The sequence below is a fragment of the Dipodomys merriami genome, unplaced genomic scaffold (assembly GCF_024711535.1).
Source record: "Dipodomys merriami isolate MVZ:Mamm:240054 unplaced genomic scaffold, mDipMer1.0.p SCAF_114, whole genome shotgun sequence".
In the NCBI taxonomy this organism is placed as follows: Eukaryota; Metazoa; Chordata; class Mammalia; order Rodentia; family Heteromyidae; genus Dipodomys; species Dipodomys merriami.
Window position 1 is genome coordinate 3,423,873 of NW_027202427.1, and position 15,059 is coordinate 3,438,931.

Genomic DNA, 15,059 nt, shown 5'->3' on the forward strand with positions numbered 1-15,059 from the left:
TAACCACCAAAAGGCCGTGACTCAAATGGTAGGGTAGCTCAAAATAGTAGAATGTCAGCCTTGAACAAAAAAGCCAAAGGACGGCGCTCAGGCCCTGAATTCAAGTCCCAGTTTTGGTATGCGCACATACACACACACACACACACACAAACACACACACACACACACACACACACACACACACACAGACACAAGTTGCTGAGTCCTGATGACTGAGACAAGGCAGCCCATGACCTCCCCGTCTCAGTCCTCCCTCCAGCTGGGCCTCTGGTCATGACCTGTAGCCCTTTCCTTCCTGACTTCTTGACTTCCATCTAGGGCTGACCCCCACTGGGACTCAGCCTCCCCCAATGTGGTGCAGAGCCCTTGGGGGACCGGTGGTGGGTTGATCCCTGGCTGTCTGGAAGGCCTGCTCTGCCGGCGGCCATGGCAGACCTGGCTGCCAGACAGGGTCTGTTAGCTCCCTCCCAGAAGGAGGCCCAGTCCCCGCCTCCCCCCAGGCCCAGCAGGTGGCCTCGGTTGCCATTTAACATAGTGAAGATGCAGCCCCATGCCCTCGCCTGCCCCCGCCCCCAGTCACCGCCAGCAGGCAGCAGGGCAGAGACAAACTGAGCCTTCCTGCAATGCATTTTGAAGACAGAAATGGAAACGAGGTAGCTCCAACCCGAGGAGCCAGGGCTTCTGGTGACGTCCTTGGGCAAATTGCTTTTTCGGTACAGACAGAGGCAGGGCCAGGCCTGTGAGTCGGGGCAGGGCTAAGGCTGAGCAGGACAGAGGCTGGGCAGGGCTGAGGCTGGGCAGGACAGAGGCTGGGCAGGGCTAAGGCTGAGCAGGACGGCGGCTGGGCAGGGCTGAGGCTGGGCAGGACAGAGGCTGGGCAGGGCTAAGGCTGAGCAGGACGGAGGCTGGGCAGGGCTGAGGCTGGGCAGGACAGAGAGGCTCAGCAGGATGGAGGCTGGGAAGGACGGAGACTCAGCAGGATGGAGGCTGGGCAGGGCTAAGGCTGAGCAGGACAGAGACTCAGCAGGATGGAGGCTTGGCAGGGCTGAGGCCCAGCAGGATGGAGGCTGGGCAGGGCTGAGGCTGGGCAGGATAGAGGCTGGGCAGGGCTGAGGCTGAGCAGGACGGAGGCTGAGCAGGATGGAGGCTTGGCAGGATGGAGGCTGGGCAGGGTGGAGGCTCAGCAGGATGGAGGCTGGGCAGGATAGAGGCTGGGCAGGATGAAGCTGGGCAGGAGGGAGGCTGGGCAGGGCGGAGGCTGGGCAGGGCTGAGGCTGGGCAGGACGGAGGCTCAGCAGGAGGGAGGCTGGGCAGGGCGGAGGCTGGGCAGGGTGGAGGCTAGGCAGGAGGGAGGCTGGGCAGGGCTGAGGCTGGGCAGGATGGAGGCTGGGCAGGGCAGAGGCTGGGCAGGGCGGAGGCTCGGCAGGAGGGAGGCTGGGCAGGACGGAAGCTGGGCAGGGCTGAGGCTGGGCAGGGTGGAGGCTGGGCTGATGGAGGCTCCAGAGCCAGGATGGGCGTGGTGTTGGCCCAGGTTTCGTGGGCACATGGTAGCCTGAGTCCTCAGCCTTCCCTCCTCTCTTGTCTTGAGGGTGCCCTTGGGGCTGGGCTGGGCTGAAGATGCCTCGTGTGGCCATCGGAGGGCAGGGAGTCCTGAGAAGCAGCCCCAGAGCCTGGGCCTGGGGCCTGAGCACGTCACGTGTCACGTTATGTTTGCTCGGCTCTAAAGGGCCTGGTGTCCACTGAGAGGCCGAAGCCTCGGGACACCCCCCCATCCCCAGGCCGGCTCAGCACCTGACGCCCCAGTGCTGCGCACCCAGACGCCACCTGGGACACACAACACCGCACACCTGGTGCCGGGGGTCTTGGGGCCCGGGAGGGGCCTTGCTGTCTCCAAGGCAGGGCAGTGCCCTGGGGGTCCCGGGTGAGGTCGGGGCTGGGACTGTCTGGTACTCTTGAGCCCTGGGGAGGATGCGCCCTCCATCCCCCAGTGAGGACAGACGCCCTGGCTGCTGCCCACAGCCACCAGCCTGGTGGGGGCCGGAGCCACCCAGCGCCTGCCAGGGCTACTACCATCTGCTGGGAGAAGGCTTTGCCTTCCAAGCCACGAGCAGATGTGTGGGGGACAAAGCCTGCTGCCGTGCCATCTTGCGCCCCAAAATAGAAGCCCCCTGCTGGCTGGCAGCCTTGGACTGGATCTCTCCTTCTCCTCCTCCTTCTCTTCTCCTCCTTCTCTTGCCTGGTCTGGGCTTAGGTGATAGCCTCCTGTTTATCCAGAGACAAGTATGCCCAGGCACCGGGGCCTGAGGACTCGGAGCGCCCGGAGCCCGGCTCCTCCGCCTGGGCACTTCCCTCTGCAGACAGTGCAGCCGGTCTCCCACGCCGCCACGGGCCTGCAGGCTGGACACTCTGCCCACCCTCTCATTCCTTCTGAACGCTAAGGATGAATCCGTTATTCAGGAGTTAGGTTCCTGTCTCTCCCTTCCCTATTTCTCCCTACTTTATCCTGCTATACTAAAGTAAATCCTCACTGAATCTTCTAAGAAAATTAGGATTAAGTTGGGGAATGTGTCTGTCTGCGTTCGGGGGGACCCCAGGAAGGGTGCTCATCCGGGTGAGTGCCTCTGGGTTTGGATCAGTACCAGGCTGGCTGGAGATTGACCTGGGCAGAGGGCAGGGGACAGAGCCCAGGAACAGGCCCACGGCTGGGCAGGGCAGCCTTCTTACCCGAGGAGAGGCCTTGGGAGGTCAGATGGGACTCAGAAGCCCAAGCTTCCTGTTGTTTTGAGAATCTGGGCCATTCTGTGGCAAAGGTCTGATGCTGGACACTGGGGAGGCTGAAGGCCTGGCAGGCCCCGTGAGCTTGCAGCACCAGCCTGCAGCTGTGCGTGGAGGGCTCTGCGTGAGGGCTGTGCATGGAGCTGTGTGGAGAGCTCTGCATGGAGCTGTGTGTGGGGGGCTCTGTGTGGAGCCGTGCATAGGGCTGTGCATGGAGCTGTGTGGAGAGCTCTGCATGGAGCCGTGCGTGGAGGGCTCTGCGTGAGGGCTGTGCATGGAGCTGTGTGGAGAGCTCTGCATGGAGCTGTGCATGGGGGGCTCTGTGTGGAGCCGTGCGTGGAGCCGTGCGTGGAGGGTTCTGCGTAGAGCTCTGTGTGGAGCCGTGCGTGGAGCCGTGCGTGGAGGGCTCTGCATGGAGCTGTGCATGGGGGGCTCTGTGTGGAGCTGTGCATAGGGCTGTGCATGGAGCTGTGTGGAGAGCTCTGCATGGAGCTGTGCGTGGGGGGCTCTGTGTGGAGCTGTGCATAGGGCTGTGCATGGAGCTGTGTGGAGAGCTCTGCATGGAGCTGTGCATGGGGGGCTCTGTGTGGAGCCGTGCATAGGGCTGTGCATGGAGCTGTGTGGAGAGCTCTGCATGGAGCTGTGCGTGGGGGGCTCTGTGTGGAGCCGTGCATAGGGCTGTGCATGGAGCTGTGTGGAGAGCTCTGCATGGAGCCGTGCGTGGAGGGCTCTGCGTGAGGGCTGTGCATGGAGCTGTGTGGAGAGCTCTGCATGGAGCTGTGCATGGGGGGCTCTGTGTGGAGCCGTGCGTGGAGCCGTGCGTGGAGGGTTCTGCGTAGAGCTCTGTGTGGAGCCGTGCGTGGAGCCGTGCGTGGAGGGCTCTGCATGGAGCTGTGCATGGGGGGCTCTGTGTGGAGCTGTGCATAGGGCTGTGCATGGAGCTGTGTGGAGAGCTCTGCATGGAGCTGTGCGTGGGGGGCTCTGTGTGGAGCCGTGCATAGAGCCATGCGTGGAGGGTTCTGCGTAGAGCTCTGTGTGGAGCCGTGCGTGGAGGGCTCTGCATGGAGCTTGTGCGTGGAGGACTCTGTGGAGCCATGCATGGAGCCACTCTGCGTAGAACTGTGTGGAGCCGTGCATGGAGCTGTGCATGGAGGGCTCTGCATGGAACTGTGCATAGAGCCGTGGGGGGTTCTGCGTGGAGCTGTGTGTGGAGCCGTGGGGGGGTTCTGCGTGGAGCCGTGCGTGGAGCGCTCTGCGTGGAGCCATGCGTGGAGCTGTGTGTGGAGAGCTCTGCGTGGAGTTCCCTGCCCCCAGGCCCTGCCCCTCCCCGCCTGGCTGTGCCTGAGGGACCGTGGCATCTGTCCTCGGTGGGTTGGGCTGGAATGACACTGCAGCCCGGGCACAGGACACATGGCCACCGGGCCTCACGCGGTGTCACCAGCCCAGAAGGGGCCACGCAGGCTTTGAACTCTGCATTCTCGGCTGCTTCGTGCGGGTCCCGGCCGGGTGAGAAGAGGTCGGGGTCACGGCGGTGCTTCCGGCAGCCGGGCTGCGTCCAGCGCGTGCCCGTCCCGAAAGCTCGGCCCGCCCTTGCCCCACCCCGCGCCGTGCTGGGGCTGCTGCTTCCGGGTGTCGGCTTTCGCCAGGGTCCATGTGTGGCGCTCTCCTGGGCCCGTGCTGGGCTTTCCATTCCCAAGAGGCCTTGCTTCCTGTGCCAGCCGGGAGCCCTGCGCTGCTGTGCCCACCTCGCCCGGGGGCTAGTGTGTGTGCTGCACCCTTCCCACAGGCGTGTGCGCGGCCGCACGGGGTGCCCGCCCTCACGGGACGCGTGGTGCGCAGCCGCACGGGGTGCCCGCCCTCACGGGACGCGTGGTGCGCAGCCGCGCGGGGTGCCCGCCCTCACGGGACGTGTGGTGCGCAGCCGCGCGGGGTGCCCGCCCTCACGGGACGCGTGGTGCGCAGCCGCGCGGGGTGCCCGCCCTCATGGGACCGTGGTGTGCACGGGGTGCCCGCCCTCACGCATTGTGTGCGCACATGGGCGTGGCAGTCCCACCCTCACCCGTGGTCAACCACTGCTCCAAAATACTACGTGGAAAGATCCAGGAATAGCTGGTTTGTAGGTTATAAGCAACTGTCATTGTGATTGTTTCAGTGTGTGGCAGCTGCTCCCTTGGCGCCCCCGGTTGACCCGTGCAGCAGCACGGTAAAGCGGGCATGCCCGGGCCTCGTGCCACTGGCTCTGAGCCTCCGCTGGGGGCCTCGCCCTGGCCCTGGGAGGGCTCGCGGGGGCCGGGTGTGAGTGGGCACCGCACGGCCGCCGGGTCGATGGGGACTTGAAGGTAGCTGTTTCTCGGGACAGACTTCCTGTGGTGCAGGTGGAAACTGAGGCCAAGCAGGGTCTGGATGCCCGCAGTCTCACTGCGGGGCCCGGCTCTCCCAAACCCCTCTGTCCAGGGACCCTCCCGGAGGCGAATGGGCTTTTCCAGACTCCGCAGGGCGGAGGGTGTGGAGGTCAGCCAGGAGAGTCGCCTCCTGTGCCTGGGTAGGAGACCCGGGCTGTCCATGACCCACAGCGGGGCCAGCAGGAGGCCCGGGCTGTCCATGACCCACAGCGGGGCCAGCAGGAGGCCCGGGCTGTCCATGACCCACAGTGGGGCCAGCAGGAGGCCCGGGCTGTCCATGACCCACAGCGGGGCCAGCAGGAGGCCCGGGCTGTCCGTGACCCACAGCGGGGACAGCAGGAGACCCGGGCTGTCCATGACCCACAGCGGGGCCAGCAGGAGGCCCGGGCTGTCCGGGACCCACAGCGGGGACAGCAGGAGGCCCGGGCTGTCCATGACCCACAGCGGGGCCAGCAGGAGGCCCGGGCTGTCCATGACCCACAGCGGGGCCAGCAGGAGGCCCGGGCTGTCCGGGACCCACAGCGGGGCCAGCAGGAGGCCCGGGCTGTCTGTGACCCACAGCGGGGCCAGCAGGAGGCCCGGGCTGTCCATGACCCACAGCAGGGCCAGCAGGAGGCCCGGGCTGTCCGGGACCCACAGCGGGGACAGCCCCCACGGGCTTCTCCCGGGGAGGCCTGGGGTGGGGGGAGGGGAATATGGGCAGGACCAAGGGCGAGGTGCCCCACGCCCATTCTCTGAGATGGGAAGGTGAGCCCCACAGTACAGCTGCAGAAATGGGCTTAGGTGCCCTGGCGGGTGTGGGGTGGGCGCTACCTGACAGTGCCGGAGCCCCAGCTCGGGTGAGGCCGCAGCAGGACCCCTGGTGACGGGGGGCAGCAGCCACCGTGCCAGGGAGCCCCGGGGCGGGGCGGGGTGGGGAGGTCTGGCCTCCGGGCTTTGCAGCTGGCACAGACATGGGGGGGGAGCAGGGAGGAGCGCCAGTCAGAACGTTGCCCCCCCATTTCCTCCCTTCTGCCCCAGAGAAACTGCCGGAACCCCGAGAAAAGGCGAACCCTGGCTGGGAGGGGTTGGTCCAGCTGTCAGGCGGCGTCTGTCTGTGCACACTCAGAGCCGGGAACATACCTCCACCCAGCGCCGCACTGCCAGGAACACCTCCTAAAGGAGCAGCCGCTGCACAGAGCCCCATTGAGCTGCGCCGCAGCCTCAGCCCGGCTGACCTGGGGACCGGGGGCAGCCCAGGCAAGCCCAGCGCCGCCCCCCAGGGCTCCTTCGCTGGCAGAGGGCCCGCGGGAGGGCTCCACACGTGACCCCAGCACGTGGGCAGGGATGGGGGGTGTGTGTGCCCTTTCTGTCCCCCAGGGTCCTGCTGTGGCTTCTCAGTGATGCTCCGTGTGGCATTTGGTGTTTAACCACAGGGAGGGGACGAGCTGTCGGGCTCTGCGCCGTCCTGCCCCTTTGGAAAACAGAGGCAAATTCCAGACCCACAGATCCGAAGGCCTGGCCACCAAAACACAGGCGCATTGCCTTCCGCGAACTTTGTGAAAACCCAGTATGCCTCCCCCAGGTCCAGTATACCTCCCAGTATACAAGGAAACGCAGAGCGTGTTCACACCAAGCCCGTGCACGGGGCATTGAGCGTCATTCCCGCTCCCTCCACCCGGCCTGCAGAGCGTGTTCACACCAAGCCCGTGCACACAGCATTGAGCGTCATTCCCGCTCCCTCCACCCGGCCTGCAGAGCGTGTTCACACCAAGCCCGTGCACGGGGCATTGAGCGTCATTCCCGCTCCCTCCACCCGGCCTGCAGGTCCGACCCGGCCTGGATGCCCCCTGCGCTAGGTAACGCATGCTGAGAGAAAGGTTGATGCTCAGAGTGTTGAGATTTGGGCAGGAGGCAGGACAGGGCATCGAGGCCGTGCTCGTGGCAGAGTAGACCACTCCCCTCACTGCCAGGAAGCAAGGACCCACAGCCCCCTTCAAGGATGGTCAGTGACCTACAGCCTTCTACTCACCCTGCCCCCCAGGTCCTACCACCTCTTAATCAATTCCCCCCAAGGCTCTGCGGGGGAGTTCACCCTCCAAACTATCCCTGCCCCTTTGGGAGTGAGTGCTCAAACACACTGCCGTGCGCCCCTCTCCCGGAACACTACTCAGCAATCAGCAGGAGTGCGCATGGCCAGGGGTGAGCTGAGTAAATCTTGAGGGAATTGGGGTAGTGAACAAAGCCAAGTCACACGCCGCCCGCCCTGGTGCCGCTCTCTCTGGAAGCCATGTTGGGGTGGGCCGGGGCTGTGGGTGGCATGGAGGCCCAGGAGGGCGCTCCGTGTGGACGGGCTGTGGTGGGGTCACGTGAAGCTGCTGGCGTGACAGGTCACACTCAGAGGTCTGAGTATGCGCCCTGGTGGGCGTGTCCTTGTCCTGGTGTGGGTGGCACCATAGCTGTGGCAGTCTTACCAGGTGGGTGGCCCCCCGCATGCTTTGTGGGAGATACCTGGGAATCTGGGGTCGTTTCAGAGAGGCTGAAAGTCTGATGCAAGATGTCAAGGCCTGGGAGCAACTCCTGGAACCCCGACTTCACTGGATCTGGTCAGAGTCCCAGTGTCCACACTTGGCAGGGGGAAACTGAGGCCAGAGAGGGGAAGGGACATGTTCCCAAGGAAGATGAGGATGGCCGGCTCCATCAGAGCCTGGGGCTGGGGCCCTTCCTGCTGCTCAGGCGGGGCCTGAGGCCTGTGCTGTTCTGTAGGAGAATGTCATGCTGTGTTCATGTCCACTCAACAAAGGACGTGCCACCACATACAGCGCACACGGAATCACTACCCACACTACCAGCACCCAGACCCCAGTACGCTGTGCCTCGTCCCCCAACCCCCCGGCCCCCACCATGCCCTCCCCCCACCGCCATGCCTCCCCCCGCCCCCGCCATGCCCTCCCCCCACCGCCATGCCCTCCCCCGCCATGCCTCCCCCCACCCCCGCCATGCCTCCCCCCGCCCCCGCCATGCCCTCCCCCCACCGCCATGCCTCCCCCCGCCCCCGCCATGCCCTCCCCCCACCCCCGCCATGCCCTCCCCACCCCCACCATGCCTCCCCCCACCCCCGCCATGCCCTCCCCCCACCGCCATGCCTCCCCCCACCCCCGCCATGCCTCCCCCGCCATGCCCTCCCCCGCCATGCCCTCCCCCCGCCATGCCCTCCCCCCGCCATGCCCTCCCCACCCCCGCCATGCCTCCCCCCACCCCCGCCATGCCTCCCCCCACCCCCGCCATGCCCTCCCCCCGCCATGCCTCCCCCCACCCCCGCCATGCCCTCTCCCCGCCATGCCTCCCCCCACCCCCGCCATGCCCTCCCCCCGCCATGCCTCCCCCCACCCCCGCCATGCCTCCCCCCGCCCCCGCCATGCCCTCCCCCCACCCCCGCCATGCCTCCCCCCACCCCCGCCATGCCTCCCCCCACCCCCGCCATGCCCTCCCCCCACCCCCGCCATGCCTCCCCCCACCCCCGCCATGCCTCCCCCCACCCCCGCCATGCCCTCCCCCCACCCCCGCCATGCCCTCCCCCCACCCCCGCCATGCCCTCCCCCCGCCCCCGCCATGCCCTCCCCCCGCCCCCGCCATGCCTCCCCCCACCCCCGCCATGCCCTCCCCCCGCCCCCGCCATGCCTCCCCCCACCCCCGCCATGCCTCCCCCCACCCCCGCCATGCCTCCCCCCGCCATGCCCTCCCCCCACCCCCGCCATGCCTCCCCCCGCCATGCCCTCCCCCCACCCCCGCCATGCCTCCCCCCACCGCCATGCCTCCCCCCGCCCCCGCCATGCCTCCCCCCACCCCCGCCATGCCCTCCCCGCCCCCGCCATGCCTCCCCCCACCGCCATGCCTCCCCCCACCCCCGCCATGCCTCCCCCCACCCCCGCCATGCCCTCCCCCCGCCCCCGCCATGCCCTCCCCCCGCCCCCGCCATGCCCTCCCCCCACCATGCCTCCCCCCACCATGCCTCCCCCCACCATGCCTCCCCCCACCCCCGCCATGCCTCCCCCCGCCATGCCTCCCCCCGCCCCCGCCATGCCCTCCCATCCCCGCCATGCCCTCCCCCCATCCCCGCCATGCCCCCCCGCCATGCCCTCCCCCCGCCATGCCCTCCCCCCCGCCATGCCCTCCCCCCGCCATGCCCTCCCCCCCACCATGCCCTCCCCCCCGCCATGCCCTCCCCCCGCCATGCCCTCCCCCCCGCCATGCCCTCCCCCCGCCATGCCCTCCCCCCCGCCATGCCCTCCCCCCGCCATGCCCTCCCCCCCACCATGCCCTCCCCCCCGCCATGCCCTCCCCCCCGCCATGCCCTCCCCCCGCCATGCCCTCCCCCCCGCCATGCCCTCCCCCCACCCCCACCATGCCCTCCCCCCCGCCATGCCCTCCCCCCCGCCATGCCCTCCCCCCCGCCATGCCCTCCCCCCCGCCATGCCCTCCCCCCCGCCATGCCCCCCCTGCCATGCCCTCCCCAGCTCCGGCCTTCTTAGCAGAGGCCTGCACTCCAAGGAAGCTGCCTCCCCAAGCCACAGAGAGGATGGCCAGAACGGCAGCCATGGGCTGTTTGTCTCCCCGCTAGGTCCCTGCCCCGCTGGCCAGCTCTGCCCAGGCCTGGGCACCTAGGAGGAAGAAGTGGCGTAGCTATGGGCACGGGCTGGGAGCCTTCAGTAAGACTGGGCGCTGCCAGGCAGGTGCTGCGTCTCCCGGCCTTCGCCTCCCATAGCCAGCCCACGAGCCCGTGCGGGGATGTAGAGCCGACGTGTTGGTGGACACGGCGTCACGTTTCTGCTTTATTTGTGGGCGGTGGGGTTGTGTGCTCATTGTATACGCCCCACGTAACCCGGGCTGTACTGCGTGGCGCACACACCTCCGGAGTCCAGGGCCTGGCCCTGCTCTGGTCCTGTAATGCGTCACGCTCTTCGATCTTTCTCCCAAATATGTGGAACCCGTGTGGCACAGAGAGGGCCCACCAGCTGCTCCCGTGGCAGGGCTACGGTGGCACCGCTGGAGCGGAAGTGTGGCCGTGGGCTTCGGAGCTCTGGTTCATGCTTAGTGCTGCAGGCTTTAGGGGGCACGTGAGTCTGCGTGCACAGGACAGCATTTGTGGGGTTTTCCTCGTGGTGGCCTCGGAGGACGGGGAGTTCGCTGCTCGGGACCCCTGCAGGGCTGGCACTGGCTGCGTGTGCAGGAATGCTGGCTGGGGGCTCTGCATGCCCTCTTGGCCTTTCCTGCCAGGCCTTGCTGTGCCTGTGCGGGAGGCGCAGGGGCAGGACCAGTCAGGGGCCGGGCTGGGCTCTGCTCACAGAGGCTGCTGCCCAGCGGCTCAGGCCACCGAGCCTCCAAGGGAGCAGAGACGTAGGTGGGGGGAGGTGAGGAGGCCAGCATGGGGTGTGGAGCTGGGCGTGTGGCAGGGCAGAGCTGGCCTGTGTGTCCCCTACCTGTGCCCCCAGACAGTCCCTCTGTTCATGCTGTGTTCCCTGGTTGGAAACTATTGCTCATGAGGCAAGCCTCTGCAGACCAGGGACCCCTGAGGGACAGGTGGCAGAGTGCTAAGGCTCACCAAGTGCTTACCACTTAGGGACCACGCAGAAAGCTACCGCCGTCAGCAGAAAAGGAAGGAGAGGAGGGAGAGAGGAAGGGAAGGAGGAGGGAATCTGCTGGGGTTGAGAGAAAGAAAGAGATTGAAGGAGCTGGGAAGGTGGGTCCGTGGTAGAGTGCTTGCCTCATATGCATGAGGCCCTGGGTTTGATTCCTCAGCACCACATAAGCAGAAAAAACCGGAAGGGGTGCTGTGGCTCAAGTGGTAGAGCGCTAGCCTTGAGCTGAAGAGCTGAGGGACAGTGCCCAGGCTCAGAGTTCAGGCCCCACAACCAACCCACACACAGAAAGACAGAAAGAAATTGAAATGTGGTATGTAAGTAGGGTTTTTTTGTTGTTTTTGTCAGTCGTGGGGCTTGAACTCTGGTCCTGGCCGCTGTCCCTCAGCTCTTCAGCTCAAGGCTAGTGCTTTACCACTTGAGCCATAGCACTACTTCCAGTTTTCTAAGTGGTTTATTGGACATAAGACTCTCATGGACTTTTCCTGCCCTGGCTGGCTTTGAACCATGATCCTCAGATCTCAGCCTCCTGAGTAGCTAGGATGACAGGCGTGAGCCACCGGCGCCCAGCTGTAAGTGGTGTGAACAGGATTTGTTTCTGGATAAAGAGCTGAGGGTGGCACGTGTGCCAAGGATGGCCCTGTCAAGGTGGTCGTGAGGCCCTGTGCATCATAAGGCTCAGAGGTTTGAGGAAATGGTTGGCACAGCACCTGGCGTGGGATGGCTCCCTGCCTCTGGTGAGGAAGTTGCCACATTTGTGCCGTGGCCAGAGCAGGGCCCTGCGCCGCACAGCATGGCCAGGGAAGCCAGCACGGAACGTGGCGTCCGTGGCATCATACCATGCTGTGATTTCCTGCTGTGTCTGTGCTGAGAGCCCGGGACACCCTCTGGTCAGTGTCTGTCCCCAGCAGGGGCTCCCAGGTGGGCAGGGACAGACTGTTTTAGGGAGCCAGCTCCCAGCCAGCGGGGAGGCCCCAGCCAGCCCAGCTGGGATGTGGGGGGAGCTCATGTCCAATTCTGCCAGGTCACTGCCTGCCCTCGTGAGGGGTGATGTTCATTGTGGCTGCTCCCTTCTTACAAATGGGGAAACTGAGCCAGGAAGAATGTGCCCCCGACCCCATGACCGCCTCCGGAAAGCTGGGGTGTAATCCAGGCCAGGCCACACCCCCTTACAACAGCCAAAACGTGACCAAAGGAACGGAGCTGGGCCCAGCTCTCAGGGTCCAGGGCTGCACATGGTGGTCTCGGGCAAGGGCGGGGCTCTGGCTCCTGCGGGAGGTGGGTGGGTGGAGCCTGTGGGCGTGGCCATCCCTGGTCACACGCTCTGGGGTAGGGGGCGGCTCAGCTGTGGGACGTGTTTGTGTACATGAGGCTCAGGACTCCATTCCCTGTACCCAACCCCCAAATATCCTAGCCCGAGTGCTGTTTGAGCCTGCCTAGGTGCGTCATCTCCCGAGCCTGTTTCCCATCTGTGGCCAAGGGCCCATGACTGCCGGCCGGCCCTGTCTGGGGACCGTCAGGACTCACGGGGAGGTAAAGCACATGGTTTCTTGCTGGGGGAGGGGTCGTACCCAGAGCTGTTCAGATGCCCGGACCCATTCTCGGGCCGGAGCTGGTGGCACCAAGGGCTCCTTGTGTGGGCTGTCCTTAACCCTGTCTCGCTTTTGCCACCCAGGAGCTCCCTGGAGACCGGAAGCAGCCTCTCCACCGACTGTTACAGGTACTGTCTCTCCTCCGTCCTCCCTAGCCCCGGGACACTGGGCAGGGCTTTCTGTCTATGCTGGGTTGGGGCAGCAGGCACCATGGGGACAAATCTGAGCCCCCCGCCCCCCCAAAGCCCAAACATACCACGGACATGACCCCTGAGCAGGTGCAGACACGAGGCCCAGCCCAGGCAGTGCCGGGCTGCTGCTGAGGGCCAGGCTGTGCAGATAGTTGCTGCAGGATGCAAAGCTGGGGTCCCGGGGGTGAGGCTGTGGCCCTTGGTTCCCATGACAACCAAGGCCGAGGTGCAGGGAGATGCTGAGGGCTGGGGGCTGGCCGTGAGCCTGTACCCGGGCAGTGAGGCCCCGCCCTGTGTCTGTCTTGGGTTCCCTGCCTTTACCTAAAAGGACTGGACTGTATCAGGGGCGTCTTGGTGGGAGGGGGAGTCAGCAGACCTTTGCTCTCATTGGGCAAGTCCTGGGAGCTGGGTGGCTTCCGGTGTGGGGTCCCTGCGTGGCGGGTGCCAGGGGTCCCTGCGTGGTGGTTATCTGTGTGGCGGGTGCCGTGGTCCCTGCGTGGCAGGCGTTGTGTGGTGGTTGTCTGCGTGGCAGGTGCCGTGGTCCCTGCGTGGCAGGCAGCTGCGTGGTGGGTGCCGTGGTCCCTGCGTGGCAGGCATCTGCGTGGTGGGCATCTGCGTGGCAGGTGCCGTGGTCCCTGCGTGGCAGGCGTTGTGTGGTGGTTGTCTGCGTGGCAGGTGCCGTGGTCCCTGCGTGGCAGGCATCTGCGTGGTGGGCATCTGCGTGGTAGGTGCCGTGGTCCCTGCGTGGCAGGCGTCTGCGTGGTGGGCATCTGCGTGGCGGGTGTCTGCGTGGCTGGTGCTGGTCCCTGCGTGGCTGCAGAGTGTGCACGAGGCAGGCAGGGTGTCTGCACGGCCAACCCAGGTCAGTGGACGTGGACCACCTTCCACCTGGAGGGCATGTGGGCCACTCTCGGGGAGGGAGCGAGCCGCACCCCCATGGGCCTTCGTCCCCGGCCAGCATGGCCTGGGCACGCTCCGGGGTGGGAACAGAGAGCCGGCAGGCGCCTGTGCCTTGCGCCCTGTGCACAGGGCGCACATCTTGGCATGACTGTGTAATGACCGTGTAATGCCCGCGGCGGGCTTACTGATGAAAACTACTGCCCTCACCCTGGCCCAGCCGGCCAGGCCCACACCAGCCTCAGTCCCAGGCCCTGCGTCCTTCCTGCCACTGGCTGCCAGAGCCCTCTGGAGCCCCAACCCGAGCTCTGGCTGACCCCCACCCCCAGGAGCAGAGCTCCCACGCCCCACACATCACAACCTGCTCTGTAGCCCACCCCCGCCCGCCCTTCCTCCCACATGGGCCCCAGGCCCCACCCCGACACACCCATGTTCACACTCCCTCGGGACACACGCGTGATCACACTCACAGGCCGGCCTTGGGCTTCCCTGGCGGGGAGCTGGGCCAGGGAGTGGGCTTGAAGAAACCCCAGGGGCTGCTGAGCCATGGGCAGCCTGGCCCATCCACACTGCCAGCTGGACCTGCTCCGGGACAGGCCCGGAAAGCTCTGGAACGGGGGGCAGTAGAACAAAGGGGCCCTCTGTTCTGGGCGTGTGGGGGCGGGGGGCTGGGCCAAGTACCCCACTCACCGCAGTGTGCCCGCCCAGTTCGGTCAGCAGGGCCGGCTCCGGAACTGGGCAGGGAGCACGGGGGGCAGCCGGAGGCCGTGCCCTTCGCTCCCCTAGGGGTAGCGGGGTGGGAGCGGAGCTGTGGGTGCCTCGCATCCCGGCCCCACCCCGGCCCCCACGGCCTCTCTGCGTCCAGGCGGGCACCGTGGGCGCTGCGGCCAGGCCTGCCGCTCTGCCGGCGCTGTGAGCAGGGGCCAGCCAGAGGAGGCACTGCGGCCCTGTTTTTTAGTACAGTGTGCCGGGTGGTAACAAGGGCTCAGAAGGAATCGAGAGGCATGGGAAGAGAGCGGGGAGCACCCTCTGAGGGCACACTATTTAACCAAGCCTGGAAGAGGAGGGTCCAAGCATCCACCTGCCTTCTGGGAGCAGCCAGTACGAAGGTCCTGAGGTGGAGGGTGCTGGGCACCTCCAGAAGCCAGGATCTGCCCGTGTGCGCTCACTCGCGTGAGCTCCCCCAGCCCGCACAGGGCGGCACGCTCAGCACTCCCATTTCATGGATGAAGACAATGGAAAACCAGACACTGAAGGAACTTTGCACTAGCCCCCAGAGGACCCAGCCCCCCCCCCCCCCGCCGTCTGCTGCTGCCCCCCTCTCACACCCCCACCTACCCTTTGAGGGGCCCTGGGGGAGGGGCCTGGCCAGCCCCGCCCTCTCCCAGAAGCCTGAGAACACTGAGACAAAGGTCGCAGCCAGTACTGGCTGCTTTTCAAAGGCACAGCCAGCTTCCCGGCCACCCCGCCGTGAGGGGGAAACTAATGTCCTCCAGCCCACAGTCATCTCCCTGGGCCGCCACCCCCACTTCCATCAGCCTCACTAGGAAGCCAGGCCTCATTAATGATATGGGCGGCCCCTAC

The 15,059-nt window shown here is 66.4% G+C and overlaps 1 protein-coding gene across 3 annotated transcripts in view; it reads left to right on the forward strand.

Annotated features, from left to right (window-relative positions):
• LOC138822741 (IQ motif and SEC7 domain-containing protein 1) overlaps positions 1-15,059 on the forward strand; it is a 220,784-nt gene that overhangs the window by 112,842 nt on the left and 92,883 nt on the right. For 2 of the 3 annotated variants that reach the window (XM_070015662.1, XM_070015664.1), the window contains one exon: positions 12,471-12,515. The exons of the other annotated variant lie outside the window; for it this stretch is intronic. In XM_070015662.1, the coding sequence (XP_069871763.1) occupies positions 12,471-12,515 (45 nt within the window). The remainder of the gene's footprint in view (positions 1-12,470; positions 12,516-15,059) is intronic. 3 annotated transcript variants of the gene reach the window in all.